Raw genomic sequence first — 18,908 nt, 5'->3', positions numbered from 1 at the left:
CCTCCTCCGCGAGAAGAGAGAACCAGTGAGTGTGTGTGAGAGAGAGAGAGAATCGAGAAACTCGAAAAACGCGATCGATCGAAGATGTTTCTCCGGGCGGTGGCGCGGCCATTGATGGCAAAGATAAAGCAAACAACAGGGATCGTAGGTCTAGACGTTGTACCAAATGCTCGAGAAGTGTTAATTGGTCTTTACAGTAAAACACTTAACGAGATCCAGAAGGTTCCAAAAGATGAAGGTTATCGTAAAGCTGTTGAAAGCTTTACATCTCATAGGCTTAAGGTTTGTCAAGAAGAAGAAGATTGGGAGAAAATTGAAGATCGTCTTGCTTGTGGTCAGGTTGAAGAACTCATTGAAGAAGCTCAAGATGAACTCAAACTCATTGGCTATATGATTGGTATTTCTTTTTATTTTGCATTCATTAAAATTTTATTTTTTTATGATTTGATTTTAGGAATTAGGAATATGATTACAAGTTACTAGATTAAAAATTGATAATTGATCTTGGTTGTGTTTTTTTGTTGTGTCTTTTAGATTGTTTTTTTTACAATGTTTTGTGTTTTTGTTGAGGTTAAGAATTAGAAATTATGAATTATGATGACTTATATTTAAAAAATGATAATTGGTTTTGGATTGGGTTCTTTTAGAGGGTAAAGTGAACAAGCCAGAATAATTCATTTTAGAGGATAAAGTGATTATCATATGGTTGAGGGAAGACCATCATTTTGGTACTTGAAAGTTGAAAGTGTAACTCGTTGTCGCATTGATCCTTGAATGTATCGAAATTGAAAACACATCTAGAAGTATCTCTTTCATTAGTCATGTTAGTTCTCGAATGTGTATTTGCAATTTCGATACATTCCGGGGCTAATGTGACAGTGAATTACAGTTCCACCGGGACCAAAGTGGTTGTTCACCCATATATTTGATGAAAAAGACTCAGTTGTTAGTGTTTTTCTTTTAAAATTATATTGTTTCTGTTTTTTTATATGATTTGAGGTTAGGAATTATGAAGAATTTATTTAAATAATAATAGTAATTGATTTTGGATCCAGCTTTTTTAAAGTGAACAATTTACTAAAATAATTCATTTTAGAGTGTAAAGTGGATGATGAAAAAATCAATGATTTTAAGTGGGTCAAATAACAACCCTCTTGATGGAGCTAAATTCAACTATTTATGGTGGTGGTAGTTGATTTTAATTTATAGACTTTTGTGTTCTATGTTTTTGGTTATTTTGTGTTTCTAGGGTTTGGGATATTGTTTAGGTGTGTGTTTTTCATTATGGATTATGGATGAGGATGAGAATGGAAGTGAAATCAGTGATAGAAAGGGTTGAGGATTATTGGGAGGTTGTGTTGAGCAGTGTTGTCAATGGCGGAGAGCCAAAATCCCGCCATATCGGCCATTTTGTGTCGCCGCAATTGCGGATTGTAGCAGACAAACCCAACATGTCGGCCGATATTTAACATAACAGAGGTGCCAAAAAATCTACCATGGTGCCGCCATGGCCGATATTCAATAACACTGGTTTTTAGGTTGCATGTTTGTTGTTTTTTTGTGTGTGATAGCAGAAGCTTGCGCCTGGTATTTGACAGTGAGACTTGCTATTGAGTGTTACTTCACTAGGGTTCTCTTCGAATGCAATTGCAGTAGTGTCGTGAAAGGGGTGAATGAGAGACACACTAATCCTAGATCGTATAAAGATAATTTCATTAAGGGTATAAACACCCATAGGAATAGTTTTTGTTTCTGTCAAATTAATCATGTAGATAGGGGGGCCAATAGGGCTGCTCATGCTTTGGCTAATTTGGCCCATTCCATTCCCAATTTTGTGTGGATGGATGAAGCCCATGCTGATATTGTTCCTTTTGTCCTTAGAGACATCTTTTAATGAAATTCAGTTTTACCTCAAAAAAAAAATAAATTATCATATGGTTGCAAATTGATAGTATAAGTATTCAATGCTGTGTGGTTTAGAATCTGCTCAATCTTATTGTGTTGTTTATTCTGTATTATCAGTTAGTCTAAGATTAAGATATCTATTAGGCATGCATAGTGCTCTAGTTTTTGTTCATGATCATATTTCTTTATTGATGAATTAAAACTTATTTTGAGAATCGCCTGTTATAGAATGATCACTTGCTGATAAAACAGAGACTCACGTGCCCATTTATTCTCTATGCATTGAAATAAATCATACTATTCTAGGAAATCACACACCCTTTTGTTGTGGATTGAATCTTTACCAATGTTAAAGTGTCTCATTGATGTATGTTCACCATGTTGTTCATTCCTGACGTGGTAGATATGTGGGTATTAGCGCTAGTGCATATTGGACTTTCAACAATTCACTATTGTTCCACAATACGCTATTTGCTACAAAATATTGTGACATAGCCTCTATAGCATTGTTGGGTAGTGGAATTTGAACAAACCGCTATTTTTAGTGATCTGCAATTGACAACATTGATTTTGTTTCATATTTGTGTGTTTTTAACTTTATAGAATTGTGTGAATCAGGACTGAATCAAAGAGACAAATGTAAATGTGTTTTTTTCCTTGTTTCCTTTTGTGTCTGTGCTTTGTAGAACTTTGTAGAATTGTGTATAACATATCCATTTTGTGTGCATGCTTTATAACAAAAAATGGTACATATGGTAAGAATCTACACCAACACCTCAGGTTGAAAATATAGCCAAGTGTCTGACACATGTTTATGTCTGACATTGCTAATGTGTGTAAGATATTGGTACAAATCGAAATATTCAATTACTTGTGTCTATGTGTCAGTGTTGTGTTTTTGTCGTTAGAAATGTTTTGTAGTCCCTGGCACAATACATGCCCTTGATGTAATACCAGCATCCAAAATCAATGCATAGCTCCCATTCCACCCTCGTTAACTACATATTCATGACTTAACTTCATATGTTACCTTTTTGCAATGATTAATAAAAACATAAAGCAAATTAAAATCCAATTAACCACCAAGTTCAAAGCCATTTGCCATTCGAACAACCTATTCCCACTGCCTTGAACCACAACTTCATCCATATAGAATACCCGTCACAAATATCATTTCCTGTGAATTAAACAACCCTTCTGTTATTCTCAAGTAACTTCTCTGTTTCTCCATGTCTCTGCCTCTATTTTTTCCCTTGCTTTCCTTTCCACTTTGTTCTGAGCTTCTTTCTATATATATTCATATACCTCACAGGCTCTCAGAGTCTTCATTCTTTTCCACTTTGTTCTACCAGTCTCTGCCCCTCTAGGACTTCCCTAGTCTCCCTATAGGCTGTTAATTTCGTTCGGTGGTTCTTTTCTGTTTGTTATCCCGATGGTCTTATGTTATGATGACTTATTATGACTTTAATTTTGTCATATGGTTCTACTCTCATTTGTAGTCTAAAATACAGGTTTGTCGATGTTGATTTTGATAGTATTAAATCTTAAAAGCTCCTAAAACATCGGACGTTTAGAATCTCAATGCCATATGGGCAAGTGAAACTTATGATTTCCATTGATTCCCTTCCTAATTACTGACAGATCTGAATTTTACCAAATATTAAAGAATAGTTATGAAGTCTGAATTTGGTAGATATTGGTTTCACATTATTAAGGATGCATCTTTATTTTTCTTTTTTTTTTTTTTTTTTTTTTTTTATGAAGCTGGTTTTTGTTAATTCTCGATAATCATTTATATCTTGAAATTTTCTTACTGCTAAGTGCTAATCACTCATTTGTATAAGAAAAATTAAGTTGGAGTTTTAATTTTGCAACTAATATAGTGGAAAGCTTTAGCAAAAACTGATTATGAAAAATTCTCTATCTGACTTATATTATGTATGTTGGATTGCAGAATGGGATCCTTGGGGTATCCCTGATGATCACGAAATTGAGATGGTTGAAAACGATGCACCAATTCCGAAGCACGTTCCTCAACACCGACCACCTCGCCTCCCTAAGGAATTTCAAGAAACATTAGAGGCACTTATGGCTCAACCAGGAAAGACAGAGAAGTTAGAGGAACTTGTGTCTAAATCAATGAAAGATAAGGATGCTGCCAGCTCTAGTGGAGAACCCTCAAAGCCATGAACTTCAGCTACATTAGAGCTTTGAATTCTCCATTCGAATGTGCTTTTCATTTTATTTTATCAAACTAAATTGTTTGTGTTAAAGTAGAGTTTCAAATTCAACAGTCTTTCTGGGACAAATCCTTTGTTCCGAAAACAAACTCGAACAGTTTGAAATAACAAGAAATAACACTGAACTCTGTATGCATGAAATGTCTTTTGGATATTTGAGAAATATTCAATCTATTTTAAAAAATCCATCAAATGCTCTAGAGCATCTAATGTCTTTTTTAAGACATCTACTTTGAGTTTCGTATATGTACACTTATATTAATTAATGATGATAGGATACTGTCTTATGCAACCAAATATTAATGATTTTATCATATCTTATTTATAAATGATACTTCCAATGTAGACATTACAACTTTTAAGAGAACAAGAATACTCCATAAGGAAAGTTTGCAAAGAGTCTTCCACGGAGACAGTCTATTCAAAGTCTTCTCAATCACACCATTTGGTCGTGGGTTCGATCCCTAACCGGTGCGTATGGAGAAGTATTTGTTAGAAGAGGTCAACTCCTTAAATGAATCTCAGTTATCTCGAGGGGATTAGTCTCTGCAGTTGCGCGTGGAGTATACATTTAATTTACCATTAAAAAAAAAAAGTCTTCTCAATCACCGGTTTCCAAAATATGAGTCTTCTAAGATTATCATCAATAAATAGGTAACTCTAAGTATTTAAAAGAGGTTTTGTCATTTTACAATTAAGCATATCTGCATCTTCCTCTAACCATAATGAATTCATATTATTATCCTAACTCTCCTTTTGCATAAACAATGTATCATCGCCGAATTGCAAATGATAAACTCTAAATGTAGAATCATAATGCAATGCAAATTCACTCCACATAATCATAATTTTTTTCAAAATCCACTTCAAATAAAATCACTTCCATCCTCTTCATCGACCACCTCGTTAGCTGCTAACATTTCATCCAATATTTGTCTATCTTATTTGAAAACAAACCGAAATTCCAAAATACCTGAATTATAACCATTCTGATCATCCATGGACTTTGATAGCACTTTACTAGCACTTTACAACTAAAATAATTTTGATTGATATAGATTTGATTAAATCAACGGAATATAAAAATGCAACTTATAAAAAGTGACGTCATTAATGTTATTATTTTAGTCGTAAATACTAAAAAAGTCGTAATTTTTTACTTTTAAAAAGTATTATCAACCGTTGTTAATATTTTTGATAATTTTTAACATTAGTGTATAATAGTTAATAGACCACTAAAAAAATGGATTTCACCAAAAAAAAAAAAAAAAAAAGACCACTAAAAAAATGGAAATCTAATCCCCATTTTTTATACTTAATTACATATATATCTTTTATGTTGTATGCACTTGTTTGATAGTTGTCATTTTGATTACATCAATGTTGAGAAATTGTTTCAAAATTTCCAAGTTGGTAAACAAACTCATAGTAGCCAAAAAGAATAAACCAATTTCAACTAGCTCCACTCATTTCTACGAAGATACTTCAATTCTAAAGTACAAAAAATCAAAGTCCAAGTTGCATATTCCATAGCCTACCATTATCGAATTAATTAATTAAATTCCACCGCCAAGATAAGAACAAAATGAAGATTTGGCTCCCACATAAATAACATAAACATGTGATGCTTCTTCCACCATCTTTGGAAATGTTTTCAAAGTGATAACTAAAAATATGTTTATTTTGTCAAAATCTAGTCAGCATATGTAGTATTTAAATATATCTAACAAGTGGTGGTACGGAACTGGAAAATTGTTAATTAAATATTTAAAATTAAATTTAAAATAGGCATTGAGTAAAGTTGGTTAAAAAATAGGAACACGTTTAAAAAATTAGCTTTGCAACTTGGTCAATAGGCATTGAAGTTTACTAGTAAGGTCAAGAAAAAATCCACTTAGATAGGGTTGATTTTAGTAGTTTGCTCTCAAAATTTTATGTTTGATTATCTCTAATGTCAATATTAGTGAGTCTTAAATTGGGTATTGAGCCTAACTCAACTCTATAAAATCGGCTTGTAAGATGATGATTGCCTCTTACTTATAAATCCTTATCCAGGCCAACTCACATTCAATGTGGGACTTCTTAACACACCCCTCATGCCCAGCACTATTGACTTAGTGTGTGGATATAAATGGTGGGTGGCCCGATAGCGGGTGGCCCAATGGATTTGGAGAGACTCTGATACCATCTTAGAATTAGGTATTGAGCCTAACTCATCCTTACAATCTTAGAAATGGGTATTGGGTCTAACTTATCCGTACAAAACCGGCTTGTATAGTGGTGATTGCCTCTAGTTTATAAACACATATTCAGGCCATCTCGCAACCGATGTGAGACTTGTTAACACTCCCGCTCGCGGGCAGCGCTATTAGGCTTGGGGTGCGGATATAAATGGTGGATGGCCCGATCAGTAATTGATAACAGGCAGCCCAGCGGATCGTGGATGAGGCTCTGATAACATCTTAGAAATGGGTATTGGGTCTAATTCATCCCTACAAAATATTCAACCACAAAAGCTACCCTGAGAGTTGAGGTTTGCACAACACTTATAAAAACTATCTATGTCATATCTCTAGCCAATATGAGACTTCTAACACACCCCCTCACGTCCAGAACTGAACAAGCTGAAACGTGGAATCAACAACAACGGGTGGCCTAAATATGGGAGGTCTCCACAACAAACAACAAATGGATCTAGGATAGACTCCGATACCATATTAAATAACCGATTATCCAAAAGCTTAAACTGTTAGAATAGAGCCAAATCAATGGTTTTATATTATTTCTAACAGTGAGTTAATTTATAAAGAACTTTACTCTATCTTTAAATAAGGTCTCCAAAAGTAATCGGCAAAATTAGATCTCTCAGATTAATCGGTGTCCTTAGATCGAATATTAAATTTTAAATGAAAAAAAGGCAAGGTTAAAAACAACTATCATACATTACCCATGAGTTTAAACTTAATTTTTTTTCCTCAAAATCTTAAAGAAAAAAAATGCAATACCCATATTATATTATTAATTAATATATGAAAATTACTTTTTAGCCCCTGATATGCTCACAACCTTTTAATATAAAGGACAATTTTTTAAGCTGTGAGGATATGATCCTAAAGAGAAATTATCCAATATTTTTTATGTCACATCTAACTTCCATATTTATTCACAATTGTTTATTTACTTTTAAAACAGTTTTTTATTTTGCATAGATATTATAACAAACTGAAATTATATATATTACTAAATATATAATTAAATTTTTGAGTTAGTTTCTAATATTTTATGTAATATAAATATTTCAATAAGCTGCACATGTATTATAATTTTATTTCAACATTATTTTTCAATAATTTTATTTAAAAGGTATATTATATTTTGTTTTGTTTTTTCATAATACATACATGTGTGTCGCTCCCATGTTTATCCGGCAGGCAGAGTTATGATAAAGGTCAGCGTCGTAAATTATTTTTTACTCCTATCAAAGTTAGAAGCAGTTGTCCGATAAGTGTAGTTCAATTAAAAGTTATTAGAGATATAATATGTAAGGATTAGAGTTCGAACTTCATATTCTTCGCTCAATACTTAAAATGTTTGAATATAATTATTTGATTATTAGGAATGAAAAAACAGCCCATTAAAGTTTGTGTGGTATACTAATTTAATTAATACAAACATTTTGAAAATGAAATGATTAAAACTATAGTTAAAAATGTTAAAATTCCAAACTAATACTCTATTTTGTCTAAAATATCAACATCAAATTCTAAACAACACAACCTTTCAAAGAAAAAATTCTAAACAATAGTTTCTAATTTTTTGACAAAATGCCAACCCCATATATTGTCCTTCAAGAGGGACCATCACCAAATATAAGACAACATCGATCACTTTCATAGTATCACTAATTCACTCGTAATAACAATTTGAAAAAGAAAAAAAAAAACACAAGAGGCTAGCTAGTAGCATGACGTTGTATTGGATTTGGATTCACTAAAAAAAAATTCATGTTGATCTTAACTATTGATTCACTTTTTTCTCTCTCTTCTTAATATCTTTTTTCCTCTTTATGATTTATCAACTATTGGATTAAAAAAACAAGAGATAATAACATAAGAATGTCATAATTAATAGTACTCTTTTTTATTTGATGGAGCTGCTACAATACACTTTTAAATGATCATAATTACAAAAATATATTTAAATATGTCTTCAATTGGTGATTTTAGTTCTCAAATATGTTTCTTCTTTGTTTAGTTTAGTTTTTAAATATGTCTTCCGTTAAAATTACTAATAAACGAGATGTTTGATCACTCCTCAATATTTATTAAACTTTAAGCCACTAGATTTATTCCAGTGGTGAAAATTTTGGATAGTATATATACATGAAGTTTTAGATTCGATTTTCAGCAATATTGTACACCTTATAAAATATAAGTTAAGGAGAGATCAACGTGAAATATAGATATAGTTTGAAATTCAAAGAAAGAATTATATTGTTTGAAATCTCCGCATGATAGTTTTTTTAAGGTTATTTAGTAAAAAAAAAAAGTATTTTTAAGCTTATAATATTGATGGTGTCACAAACTGTTTGTGGTGAGTTAATTAGAAACTACAGAATTTTATTGCAATTTAGTCAACTTTATTGTCATTTCTGTCTAGCTTCGAAGTCTCAATTTTGATTTGAAGTTCACTAGAAGTTTATCTATTTAGTTTTCCTTCTTTTATAAAAATAAATATAAACTTGAGTGTTGTTCATATTGAAATGACCATTAGTTGAGATGCCTTTTGTGTTTACTTTGGTACAAGATATGCCTTTTACTATATCATAAATAATAAAAGTATCTTTAGGAGTGCAATTAAAAAATTTATAAACAAAAAGAAATGATTCTAACTAGCACATTTTTCTTCCAAAAAGCAAAAATAGAAAAGTTCCACTTGCTTACATTCCTTGATAGGCACATTTGCAATTCAATTTGAAGACTTCTAACATGAGATGCACGTTGTTCCTTCCAAATTAATTTAAATTAACCGACATTATTTAAAAATTAATTTAAGATTGCTTGCAATTCAAGCCTTAATAATTTTAGTATTCTATGTTTCAAATTTTTTTTAATGTGGGGCGGTAGAATTTCCCAAACGTAATATTCACATAAAGCACAAACTAAACTCAAAAACTGACATTCATTTCCAACAAAAATACCATAATAATAATAATAATGCAAAATTCATTTCATTGAAATTCAAATATCACCAAATTACATAATTATCTAATTTATAGACACAATAAAAATAAATCATGGTGCTTGCCTAATTACAAGACATGATTATTATTATCATGATTAACATAACTGATCTTAAAATATTGCAGCTTTAAGTCTCCTTCCTAGCTCCTTTCTGTAAAAATAAATAAATCACAATGAGCATAACATAAAAAATTATTATATTTAGTAAAAAAAAAATCATCTCTTAAAATAATTAAAAGGTTAATTAATGATATCTTTTTACCTTATGAGTTGCCTATCAAATCCAGAAGCAGCTAAAAGGCCTCTATTTTCTTCAGCCCTTCTCAATAAATAAGGCATAACCATCTCAACTGGTCCAAATGGCATATATTTGCTAACTCTAAATCCAGCATTGCTCAAACCAAATGAAAGTGCATCTGACATTCCACATAGTTGTGCAAATTCAAGCTTGTGGTTCACCTTTCCCATCCCAATTTCATATGCTTTTGCAGCAGCCAAGTTCCCTACACAATATTAATTCATTTTTCATAATATATTACACACTTAATTGAAATCTTGTTTTTTCGAGCACCGACATTTCAAATCAAAGATATATCTGGTGTCCAACATGTGTTATGTCTCAGATCAAAGATGTATATGGTGTCCAACATGTGTTTTGTCCGACACCGACACATGTGTGTGCTTACATTCAATGTGATATTTGGTGTGCCTTGATATGTTAGTGCTACATAACGCTCAATTTAAAGTGCACAAACATTTCAGATTAAAGACATGTCTGATGCTTGAAATGCATCGATATAAGACATGACACCGAAACATATAGTTACATTCAAATCACTTATGTTCTCTTCAAATGTTAGTGTGTCATTGCAAATATCATATCTAGTGTTTGTGTATGTGTCGGTGCTACAAAACATTCCATTTGAAGTGCATTGAAACTTCGGAGGACTCTTACATGACACCGACAAATATGGTTTTATTACTAGTGTCATTGTCATATCATGTGTTTGTGTATGTGTCTGTGTTACATACATTATTATAATCTATCTATAAAGTATAAAACATGTGAAATAAAAAGACTAATGAATTTTACATCTAACCTAATTAGTACCTGATTCAATATTGTGAGTAGCAAGAACAAGAGAACCTTTTCCATCAGCAATCTTCTCAAGCAAAAAAGCAGAACAATCATTGAAGCAATTATGTGTATCTTCAATACTATCATGAATTGGTGAACCATAACCAAAAGACTCAGCAATTTTACTTTCAGTAGACATATAAGCCCCTCTAACCAATTTAAATCCCATTGGAATACCAATTTTATCAGCAGCTTGTGTTGCAAGAAACAATCTCTCCTTAGCATCTTTCAAATAAGTTTGAATTGTTCCAAACACAATAGGATTATCATCTTTGTTATGCATAATTGCTGAAGAATATGTGAAGTAATCAATAGCTGGTTGAACAGTAGTGTGTTCGGCATCAACCAATAATGGCATGTTTGCTTCGACACATTTTTGACAAAGTTGTTGTAATCTTTGGTTTGCTAGGTTAAGATCATGTTCTTCTTGTTGAGTTAATGGTTCTGGTTTGTTTGGAGTGTGGTATAATGGACTTGATTCAGAGAAAATTGGTAGAGAATCTTGCTTCCATGGTAAATTGAATGAAGGGTCTTTTTGTTGCCATCTTAGAAGATCACTTATTCTTTCTAGTAATGCCATTGGACATATTGCAGTGATTTTCACAATCACAAAACTCACCTATCATATAAAAAATTAATAAATTAGAAGAAAAATAAACAGAGGAATTACATGAAAATTGGATTATCGTAGTTAGAAATTTGACACATTCATGCAGTCAGCATATTTATGATTGTTGAATCGAGATCAGTCAGTTCAAACTAGTAGGACCAACATTGCCCTTCAAAAATGGTAAAAGTTCAAATTCTAAATTAAACACTAGTTTCCAATTTTTATGACCTAATGCAAACCTTGCCCTTCAACTAGGTGGGACCAACATTGTATAAAATATATTAATACAAACTTCATGATGAAAATCAAATAATCAAGACTCTAGTTAGAAATGGTAAAAATTAAAACTAGTACTTAAACCCTTTTGTCAAATATACCAATATCAAAATTCTAAGCAAAATGTTGCCTACACACAACAATTTGACATCCGACATCGTATAAACATATACTTCAAAAATGGTTTGATTTTTATCTCATTTCAGATGAAATACAATTTGAGTCGAGAGAATATAATTTATACAATGTCAAATACGTGTTTTATATCTGCAATTGACTTGGACTAAAAATTTTAAACACTAGTTTCCAAATTTTATGACACAATGCCAACCACATTGTCCTTCTTCTAGATGGGACCATTACCAACGTTGTATATAATGTAAGACAAATATTGATCAATCTGACACATGATTTGAATTTGCAACTAAAAAGTACAAAAATGTAACTTAGGATGACATGAAGTAGCAAATCAAGAATCATGCAATGTGAGTATGTGACACGAACTACCAACTAGTTGCCAACTCAATTCATACTCATCACACAAAATAACAAATTCAACACACGCCGCACATTAAATTAAACACGCGTTCACTTTTATGATCAAGGCCCACAACATAATATATATTCAATTTCATAAAAATAAAAAAGATATACTCACTTGACCAAAAAAAAAATATATACTCAAACAATAAAAAAAGATATACTCAAACACCAATGTTTATCAAATAAAAAGATATATATATTTAACAGAAATTTGTTTAAGGATTAACTTATATTTCTTATGTTTTTAAGATATACTCAAACATCAAGTACAAAAACAAAAGATATACTCAAACACTATTGTTTATAATAAAAATAAAAATAAATAAATAAATAAAGAGCAAATATCGGTCCTCTCATTCATAAAAAAGATAGGTAGTCATATCTAATTAATTCATTAATAATAAAAAATAAATAAAAGATACTCTTCATCTTTTATCTTTTATTTAAAGAAAGGAAAAATCTAATTATCATGAGTTTAGATGTATAATTAATGTCTGCATAATTATGTCACTAATTTTAGGAACATGTCTCTATATTATAAATAAATATAATATGATAATTTTCATCAAAAAAAAAAAAAAATAAATAAATAATATGATAATAAAAGTCCAGTTTTTTTTTATAAAAAAAATAGAGAAAATTCAAACACAAAAAGTATTTGTTGGATGTCTTTTATGAATTAATCAAAACTAATTCAGATGAAGAATGCTATTTACACGCTACATTACTAGACCAAGATAATTTGACCAAAATCTTTTTTTTTTCTTTAAAATAAAAAATTAAACTATTCAATTAGTCTAGTCAGATCCTATACAACTTTTATTTACCATGATCATGCAAATAAAATTAAAAAAATAAAAAATAAATTTAAAGATAAAATTAGAAACTTACAGAAGATGGAGGAAGTGATTTGCTAACATCAACGGTATGAAGAAACCCATTAAGATTACGATTACACCCTTCATTATCATGTGCATCTTCAACACCATACACAAGCATGCCACGTAAGCCAGCCTCGTTAACGGACCTTATACTCCGTCCAGCCGCAACAGCATCCTCTCCAGCACAAAAATGTTCATAGAATGTTCTTTTTGTAACGGCCATAACGGCATCTTTCATAATCCCCATTTGTAACAACTTTGATTGCATAGCCCATATTCCAACATCCACCATAGGTCCTATAGCCGTTGCGTGTAAAACGGCTGAGGATCTTAACAGCGTGGATGTTGGAACGGCTGAGAATAGTCTTTCAGCGTCGTTTAAGTCTAGAAACGACGCTGATTGTTGTGATGACGGTGGTGGTGGCGAAGGTGTTGTTGCCGGCTGTTTTTCGAGAAGAGAAGCGACAGTAGCGGCCGCCGAAGGATGGGAAGCGTTTAGTGGCTTTGTGGTTGTTTTGTAACGGAGATTCTTGATGATTTTTTGTGGGACCACACGAGTTGCCATTCAAAATTAAAGAAAATTAGAGATTCTTGATTTTCTTGAGGTTGTGTTTTTCTTTCTCTTGTGATGAAACTTTACAACACTTTTGGTTTATTTCACGTGATTTTTTTTTGTTCTTGTGTTAACGAAGTTGTAGGGAGAGTTTGTTTTTATAGGCGTGGAAAGTTAATAGGGTTTGGTTAAGTAAGGAAAAGTACAACACTACAATGCTTAAGTTGGACAACTGACATGGTGTTGTGTGAGATAAGATTAGGCTTAAATAACGTGGCTAATCTTTTATTTTTAGTAACTTTTTATCTTTAATTTTGATTTTACTTATTATAGTTTTTTATGATAATGATAATAATTATCTTAGAATAGTTTTATTTTATTTGAAAAAAAAATATTCTTTTTTTTTTCGGATGTCCCCGAAGGGACTGCATATCTTTTTTTTATGAAATAAATTTGGTAATAAAGTTTTGAGTTTAATAAGGTAAAATTATATATTTATGATAGTTTAACAAATTAATTACATAAGAATAGTTATTGCATATCTTTTTTTTATCGGATGTCCCCAAAGGGACTACATGTCTTTTTTTTTTATGAAATAAATTTGGTAATAAAGTTTTGAGTTTAATAAGGTAAAAGTATATATTTATGATAGTTTAACAAATTAATTACTATACTATGCTAGAGGTGTAAATATAGATTTGATTAATTTAAACCATGATATTGGGCTCCTCTTTTCAAAGCATAATTACAATATCGCTAACTATTTGGTCGGTAATTAGTTATTAATTATGATATAATTTGAAGCCATAAATTGTTGCAAGAAAAAAGAAAATAAAAAATGGAATGAAAAGGATAAAACGTAGGCATATATAAAAGGAGATGAATAAGAGAGGTAGGTGCTAAATTATAGGAGAGTGTGGACACGAGTTATAAAAGTAACATGATGTTTGCATATCATATCCACGTAGATATGAGTTGGATACTTAATTTGGGGTATGCGTATATCATGGTATTAATTTCGAGATCATATTGCTGATATGTGTCTATCATCATCAACTGGATCGGTCAATTATAAATAATTAAATAAATAAATAAATAAAAATTGCACTTTTAATATATATATGTTCATACTAGCTATCATCGGAATGAATCCAGGAGATTCCTATCCTATAACTAATTGATATTTTATCTACAGTATTTTCTGATTTACTCAAAATTATTTTATCTATCATCGCTGCATATTATGGCTTAATCGTGTTGTTTACTTGTTTTACATGTGCATAAATAGTTGATGTTTTAGTCTATTAACTATTAAGTATTTGGTCCATCATTCAATTACGGTTTATTAGATACTGTAAATTTTTATGGGTCTTAATAATATATCAAATAATTTTTAATTTTTCGAATTTTTCAAATTTTTCTATGGATGATCTATATGTATAAAATTTCAATATAACGATAAATTTTGTAAAATTCGTATTTGGTAAATCACTTGTTTACGGTGAACCCCTTAGTTCACCGTAGCATTAGCCTCTAATTAAATTTGGTAATCATTAAAAAATTCACTGGTTTTTTTTTTTAGTTTACAATTTCGATACAACTAAGGATCGAACTATGACTTCTAACATATGCTTATCAAAAATAAATAAAAAATGACCTCTAAGGCTCTAACATATTATCCAAAAAATTTATCACTAGATCAAAATTTTGTGGCTTACTACTTTTTCTATTAAAAATGTAAAACAATTCATTGAGATCACATTTTATATTTTATTATATTTGATTATATTTTATATTTGCTTATAAAAAAAATATTTGATTATACTTGCGTGAAACAATTCTTATTAAAATGAATGATTTTAATTTTTATGTGGATGTTGAATACGAGACTATTCTCCCGTTTTGCAACTCATGTCAAATTATTGAGCATTCACTTAAGAATTCTAAGTATCAGAATCCCCCAAAAATTCTACGAGTTTAGCGCACAAGAGAAAGGTGTAACCTGTTACGATGCCTTATGCATCGAGAGCTAGTTGCAATAGCATGTAATCAAGTTGTGGTAGGTGAATATCCGCTTATTGAGGATATTATGAGAGATAAAGAGGTAACACCTAGTTTGCTTGTGTGACATGCTTTAAATTAAATGTTGAGGAGGAGATGTTTCCTAGCATTTCTGTTAGAGCAGTACATGTATTGTTATTTTTCGGTTTTGAAAATCGAATTAAAAATAGCAACAAAGAAATTACTGGCCGAGTCGCAGTTCGATACGCTTTCTTTAAGACATTTCACGGCACTACCCAAATTGTGCAAGGTAGACTAGCAACCGTGAAGTCCCCAGGATAAAACAGTCAATTCACTAAAAATACCGTTTTCTACTACACTGTAGAAAACGGGCAGAAAACACCTTCGATGGTTAATGAACCAGTCTATATTGATATACAAATATCAATTCGAAGTGGCAACAACCACTTTCTGTGAAACAACAAAAAAATTTTTTTTTTTTTTAAGTAAGAATAAAGCAGCGAGAGAGAAGAAGGAAGATTTCGAATTGTGAAATCGGAGTTGAAAAAATTGTGATAACCGAAGAGTATTTATAGAGCAAATAATTGAACTAGAAAGGAGGAAATCGTGGGAGCCAACAAAATGTGACCAACAGTTCCAGCATAACGGGTACGATGACTCATCATATAGCCGTTCAAGATTTGGTTGAAGCACATAAAACATGTGCGAATTAATTTTTCACTTTTGGGTATTAAAAAATAATATATCACCAAGCCGAACGGACGGCGGCGGCGGCGCGCACACATGTGTCATATTTAGCATGGTGTGCCCCGTTTACAAAACTAGGTAGCCCTTGAGGCGTACCCCAAGTAGTGATCTTCTAGTATATAAACACTACTAAAGTGTGTGTCCTAATCAATGTGGGACTCAATGTGAACTTTTTCAAATTCACACACTCTAGCGCTTTCACTTGTGTTTATTTCTATACCAAGTTCATCATACAAGTTGTTAACTTGTTCCAACATGTACAGGCAGTGCAAGTAGAGGATGTTCAAACTAATCATCTAGCTAAGAAACCAAGAGTGGATCCAGATAGCATCACTCCGAATTTGCAGATTGTTGGTTCCTGGAGTGACACAATAACAAACTTAGACTACATTCAACATCCCTTGTCTTGATGGGTATGACTTCTTCCAACATCACTACTGATGCTCTTATATAATTGATGACCCTTGTTATCTAGCTTCCATAACTATCACATGCATTGGTTGCCTACATATAACTTCATAATAGCTTGCTCCAGCTACGAGGACAATCGAATAAATGGCTCTTAACTATATTGTAAATAAATATAACTAGTGACGGAAGCAAGAATTAAGTTTAGGAAAGATTGAGTATAAAAGTATAATTTAGTAAAAAAGAAAATTGAAAATCAATCGTTAGTTGGTTTAATGGTGATTGACGTTGAACTTGGTATGGAGGACTGCGGTTCGATCCCCGCAACTGTGATCGGGAGGGGGCTGGAACTACTTGATGTCAGAACTGACCCCCGAATCAGATTCAACTGGTGGTGAAAAACCAAAAAAAAAAAGAAAAAAAAAAGAAAATTGAGAATATAATATATAAGAAATTATAAGATAAATCTAAAATTAATATCGTAATTTTGATCTCAACTCATTTTTTTTAATAAAAATTACATTTTTTTGGTCAAAAAAGTGAATTCTAATCTTAAAAGATTTATTTTGTCATTAAATTTAATATTGGGACAATAAATCACTTGATGTTGTTACCCAACCTTCAAATTGGGTCGATCTAGATCTATTTAATCGATTTTCTTGATTTTATCTGATCCATATACACCCTAGGGCGAACCAAATTAAGCACCAGATCTAAAACTACAACTCGTTCCATCTAAAATAACGAGTTAAATGGATAATCCGTCGAGTTAAACTTTTTTTTTTTTACTAGTCACCCTTACTTTCTTGTTTTAAATGCACACGACCTACCTAATTTTTATTATTTTCTTGACAATAGGCCTGCCTAGTTATAATTGTCTAACTTAGGAAAACAACCAAAAAGAGAAAACTGATTAGATCTATATGTGCCTAAGTTCTGCTCTTATATCTAATACATACATATAAGGATATGAGTTAATTAGAAATTTGATTTGAAGAGGATACATTGCATTATCATAAGCTGATTAGGGAAAGAAAAATAAGATTGTATGTTAATAAAAACTACATTAGGTCCCCCACCAAATTATATAGGGTTAGATTTGGGTTCATCATTCTGGAAATTGATAAATACCAAATTCAGTACATTATCAATATCAGAATTATCTGACTTATTTGAAAACATCTAAGTTTAACACACCAAATAAATACCATTATTTTAGAGTTAAGTTAACAAATAAATGGCTTTAGTTTCAAATGCTGTCATTGCAACTTGATCAGAACACTAGTGGGGTTATATATTTTTGAAGAAAATTCAAAATACTAGCTTTACCTTATAAGAATAGATCCATGCTACCTACAAGAGTCTAGTGCAAGTAACTAATGCAAGGTAAGTATTGTAAACTCGGAAAATATCCTTTGTTTTCCGATTGGTCACCAAAGTTTGTCCAAATGTATACATTTATCATGGGTATGGTTACTTACAATGTATAAATACATGCGGTCACGCGCGTTTCGCGCCAGTCTGTGTTTATTATGCAAAATTATGTAAAAAAAAATATCATGGTGAGTTTGTTTATAAAAAATATTTGCCGCTAAAAAAAGACTATGTTATGGTGAATTTGTTAATAAAAGATTTTTGTTGATAAAAAAAATCAAGGGTATTGTTGGTATTATGAAAAGTCCACACCAAAATATTTTGTATCGTCTTTGTATATAGGTGTCAAACCAAAAAAAATAAACATGTCTTATGTTATGGTGAGTTTATTAATAATAAATATTTGTTGCACACATTATGTTTAGGGTGAATTTGTAAATAAAAAATTTTTGTTGATAAAAAAAAGTCAATGATATTATTGGTATTATGAAAAATCCACATCAAATTTTTTTTTTATCCTCTTTATAGATACACAAACCTATCATATTTCCAACATAATTTAGGTTGGACCAACGGAGCTAAATCCAAGATAAAGGATTAAATTATGAGAAACAAATGTTTAAATTCTGATTCAGAGACCTACTTTACATTATGTTTGTTTAGGTAGATTTACAAAAGAAAAAAATAAGAAAGAGAGAGATGACAAAGAAATTAACTACGAAGTATTTCTATAGTTTGGATGATGAGAGAAATAAGGAGAAAGAGAAATATAATGGTTAGTAACCGCCAAAAGTAAATCTCTCCATATTATGAGAGATTTGTGTGACAAGAAGTGAAATCAATAATTTTACAACAATACCCACATTCAACTAGTTTTCTTGTAAAAAAGGGTAAAATTTTTATTTTCTCATTTTTATTAATTTATCTCTTCTCACTTTTCTAATCATCCAAACCATATAAAATTTCTA

General features: G+C 31.1%; 2 protein-coding genes across 2 annotated transcripts; one reads left to right on the top strand and one right to left on the bottom strand.

Moving 5' to 3' along the window:
* Nucleotides 1-4,442, top strand: LOC123909173 (probable NADH dehydrogenase [ubiquinone] 1 alpha subcomplex subunit 5, mitochondrial). The gene is made up of 2 exons (XM_045959952.1): nucleotides 1-397; nucleotides 3,860-4,442. Exons 1-2 carry the CDS (start codon nucleotides 85-87, stop codon nucleotides 4,093-4,095), a joined length of 549 nt encoding a protein of 182 aa, XP_045815908.1. The 5' UTR covers nucleotides 1-84; the 3' UTR covers nucleotides 4,096-4,442.
* A 4,895-nt stretch (nucleotides 4,443-9,337) lies between these two features.
* On the bottom strand, nucleotides 9,338-13,626 carry LOC123909404 (proline dehydrogenase 2, mitochondrial-like). Its single transcript, XM_045960234.1, has 4 exons — nucleotides 12,847-13,626; nucleotides 10,500-11,145; nucleotides 9,651-9,891; nucleotides 9,338-9,539 (listed from the first exon to the last, which is right to left on the bottom strand). Exons 1-4 carry the CDS (start codon nucleotides 13,399-13,401, stop codon nucleotides 9,500-9,502), a joined length of 1,482 nt encoding a protein of 493 aa, XP_045816190.1. The 5' UTR covers nucleotides 13,402-13,626; the 3' UTR covers nucleotides 9,338-9,499.
* Nucleotides 13,627-18,908: the final 5,282 nt, after the last annotated feature.

The sequence above is a fragment of the Trifolium pratense genome, linkage group LG2 (assembly GCF_020283565.1).
Source record: "Trifolium pratense cultivar HEN17-A07 linkage group LG2, ARS_RC_1.1, whole genome shotgun sequence".
In the NCBI taxonomy this organism is placed as follows: domain Eukaryota; kingdom Viridiplantae; phylum Streptophyta; class Magnoliopsida; order Fabales; family Fabaceae; genus Trifolium; species Trifolium pratense.
This window is presented reverse-complemented; position numbering and strand designations above follow the sequence as displayed.

Excerpts from the sequence above, each read along its gene's own strand:
- LOC123909173 (XM_045959952.1), top strand. The coding sequence starts at position 85 with ATGTTTCTCCGGGCGGTGGCGCGGCCATTGATGGCAAAGATAAAGCAA. Across the intron at positions 398-3,859 it reads ACTCATTGGCTATATGATTG|AATGGGATCCTTGGGGTATC; the intron begins GTATTTCTTTTT and ends GTTGGATTGCAG.
- LOC123909404 (XM_045960234.1), bottom strand. The coding sequence starts at position 13,401 with ATGGCAACTCGTGTGGTCCCACAAAAAATCATCAAGAATCTCCGTTAC. Across the intron at positions 11,146-12,846 it reads AATCACTTCCTCCATCTTCT|GTGAGTTTTGTGATTGTGAA; the intron begins GTAAGTTTCTAA and ends TTTATATGATAG. Across the intron at positions 9,892-10,499 it reads TACTCACAATATTGAATCAG|GGAACTTGGCTGCTGCAAAA; the intron begins GTACTAATTAGG and ends AATATTGTGTAG.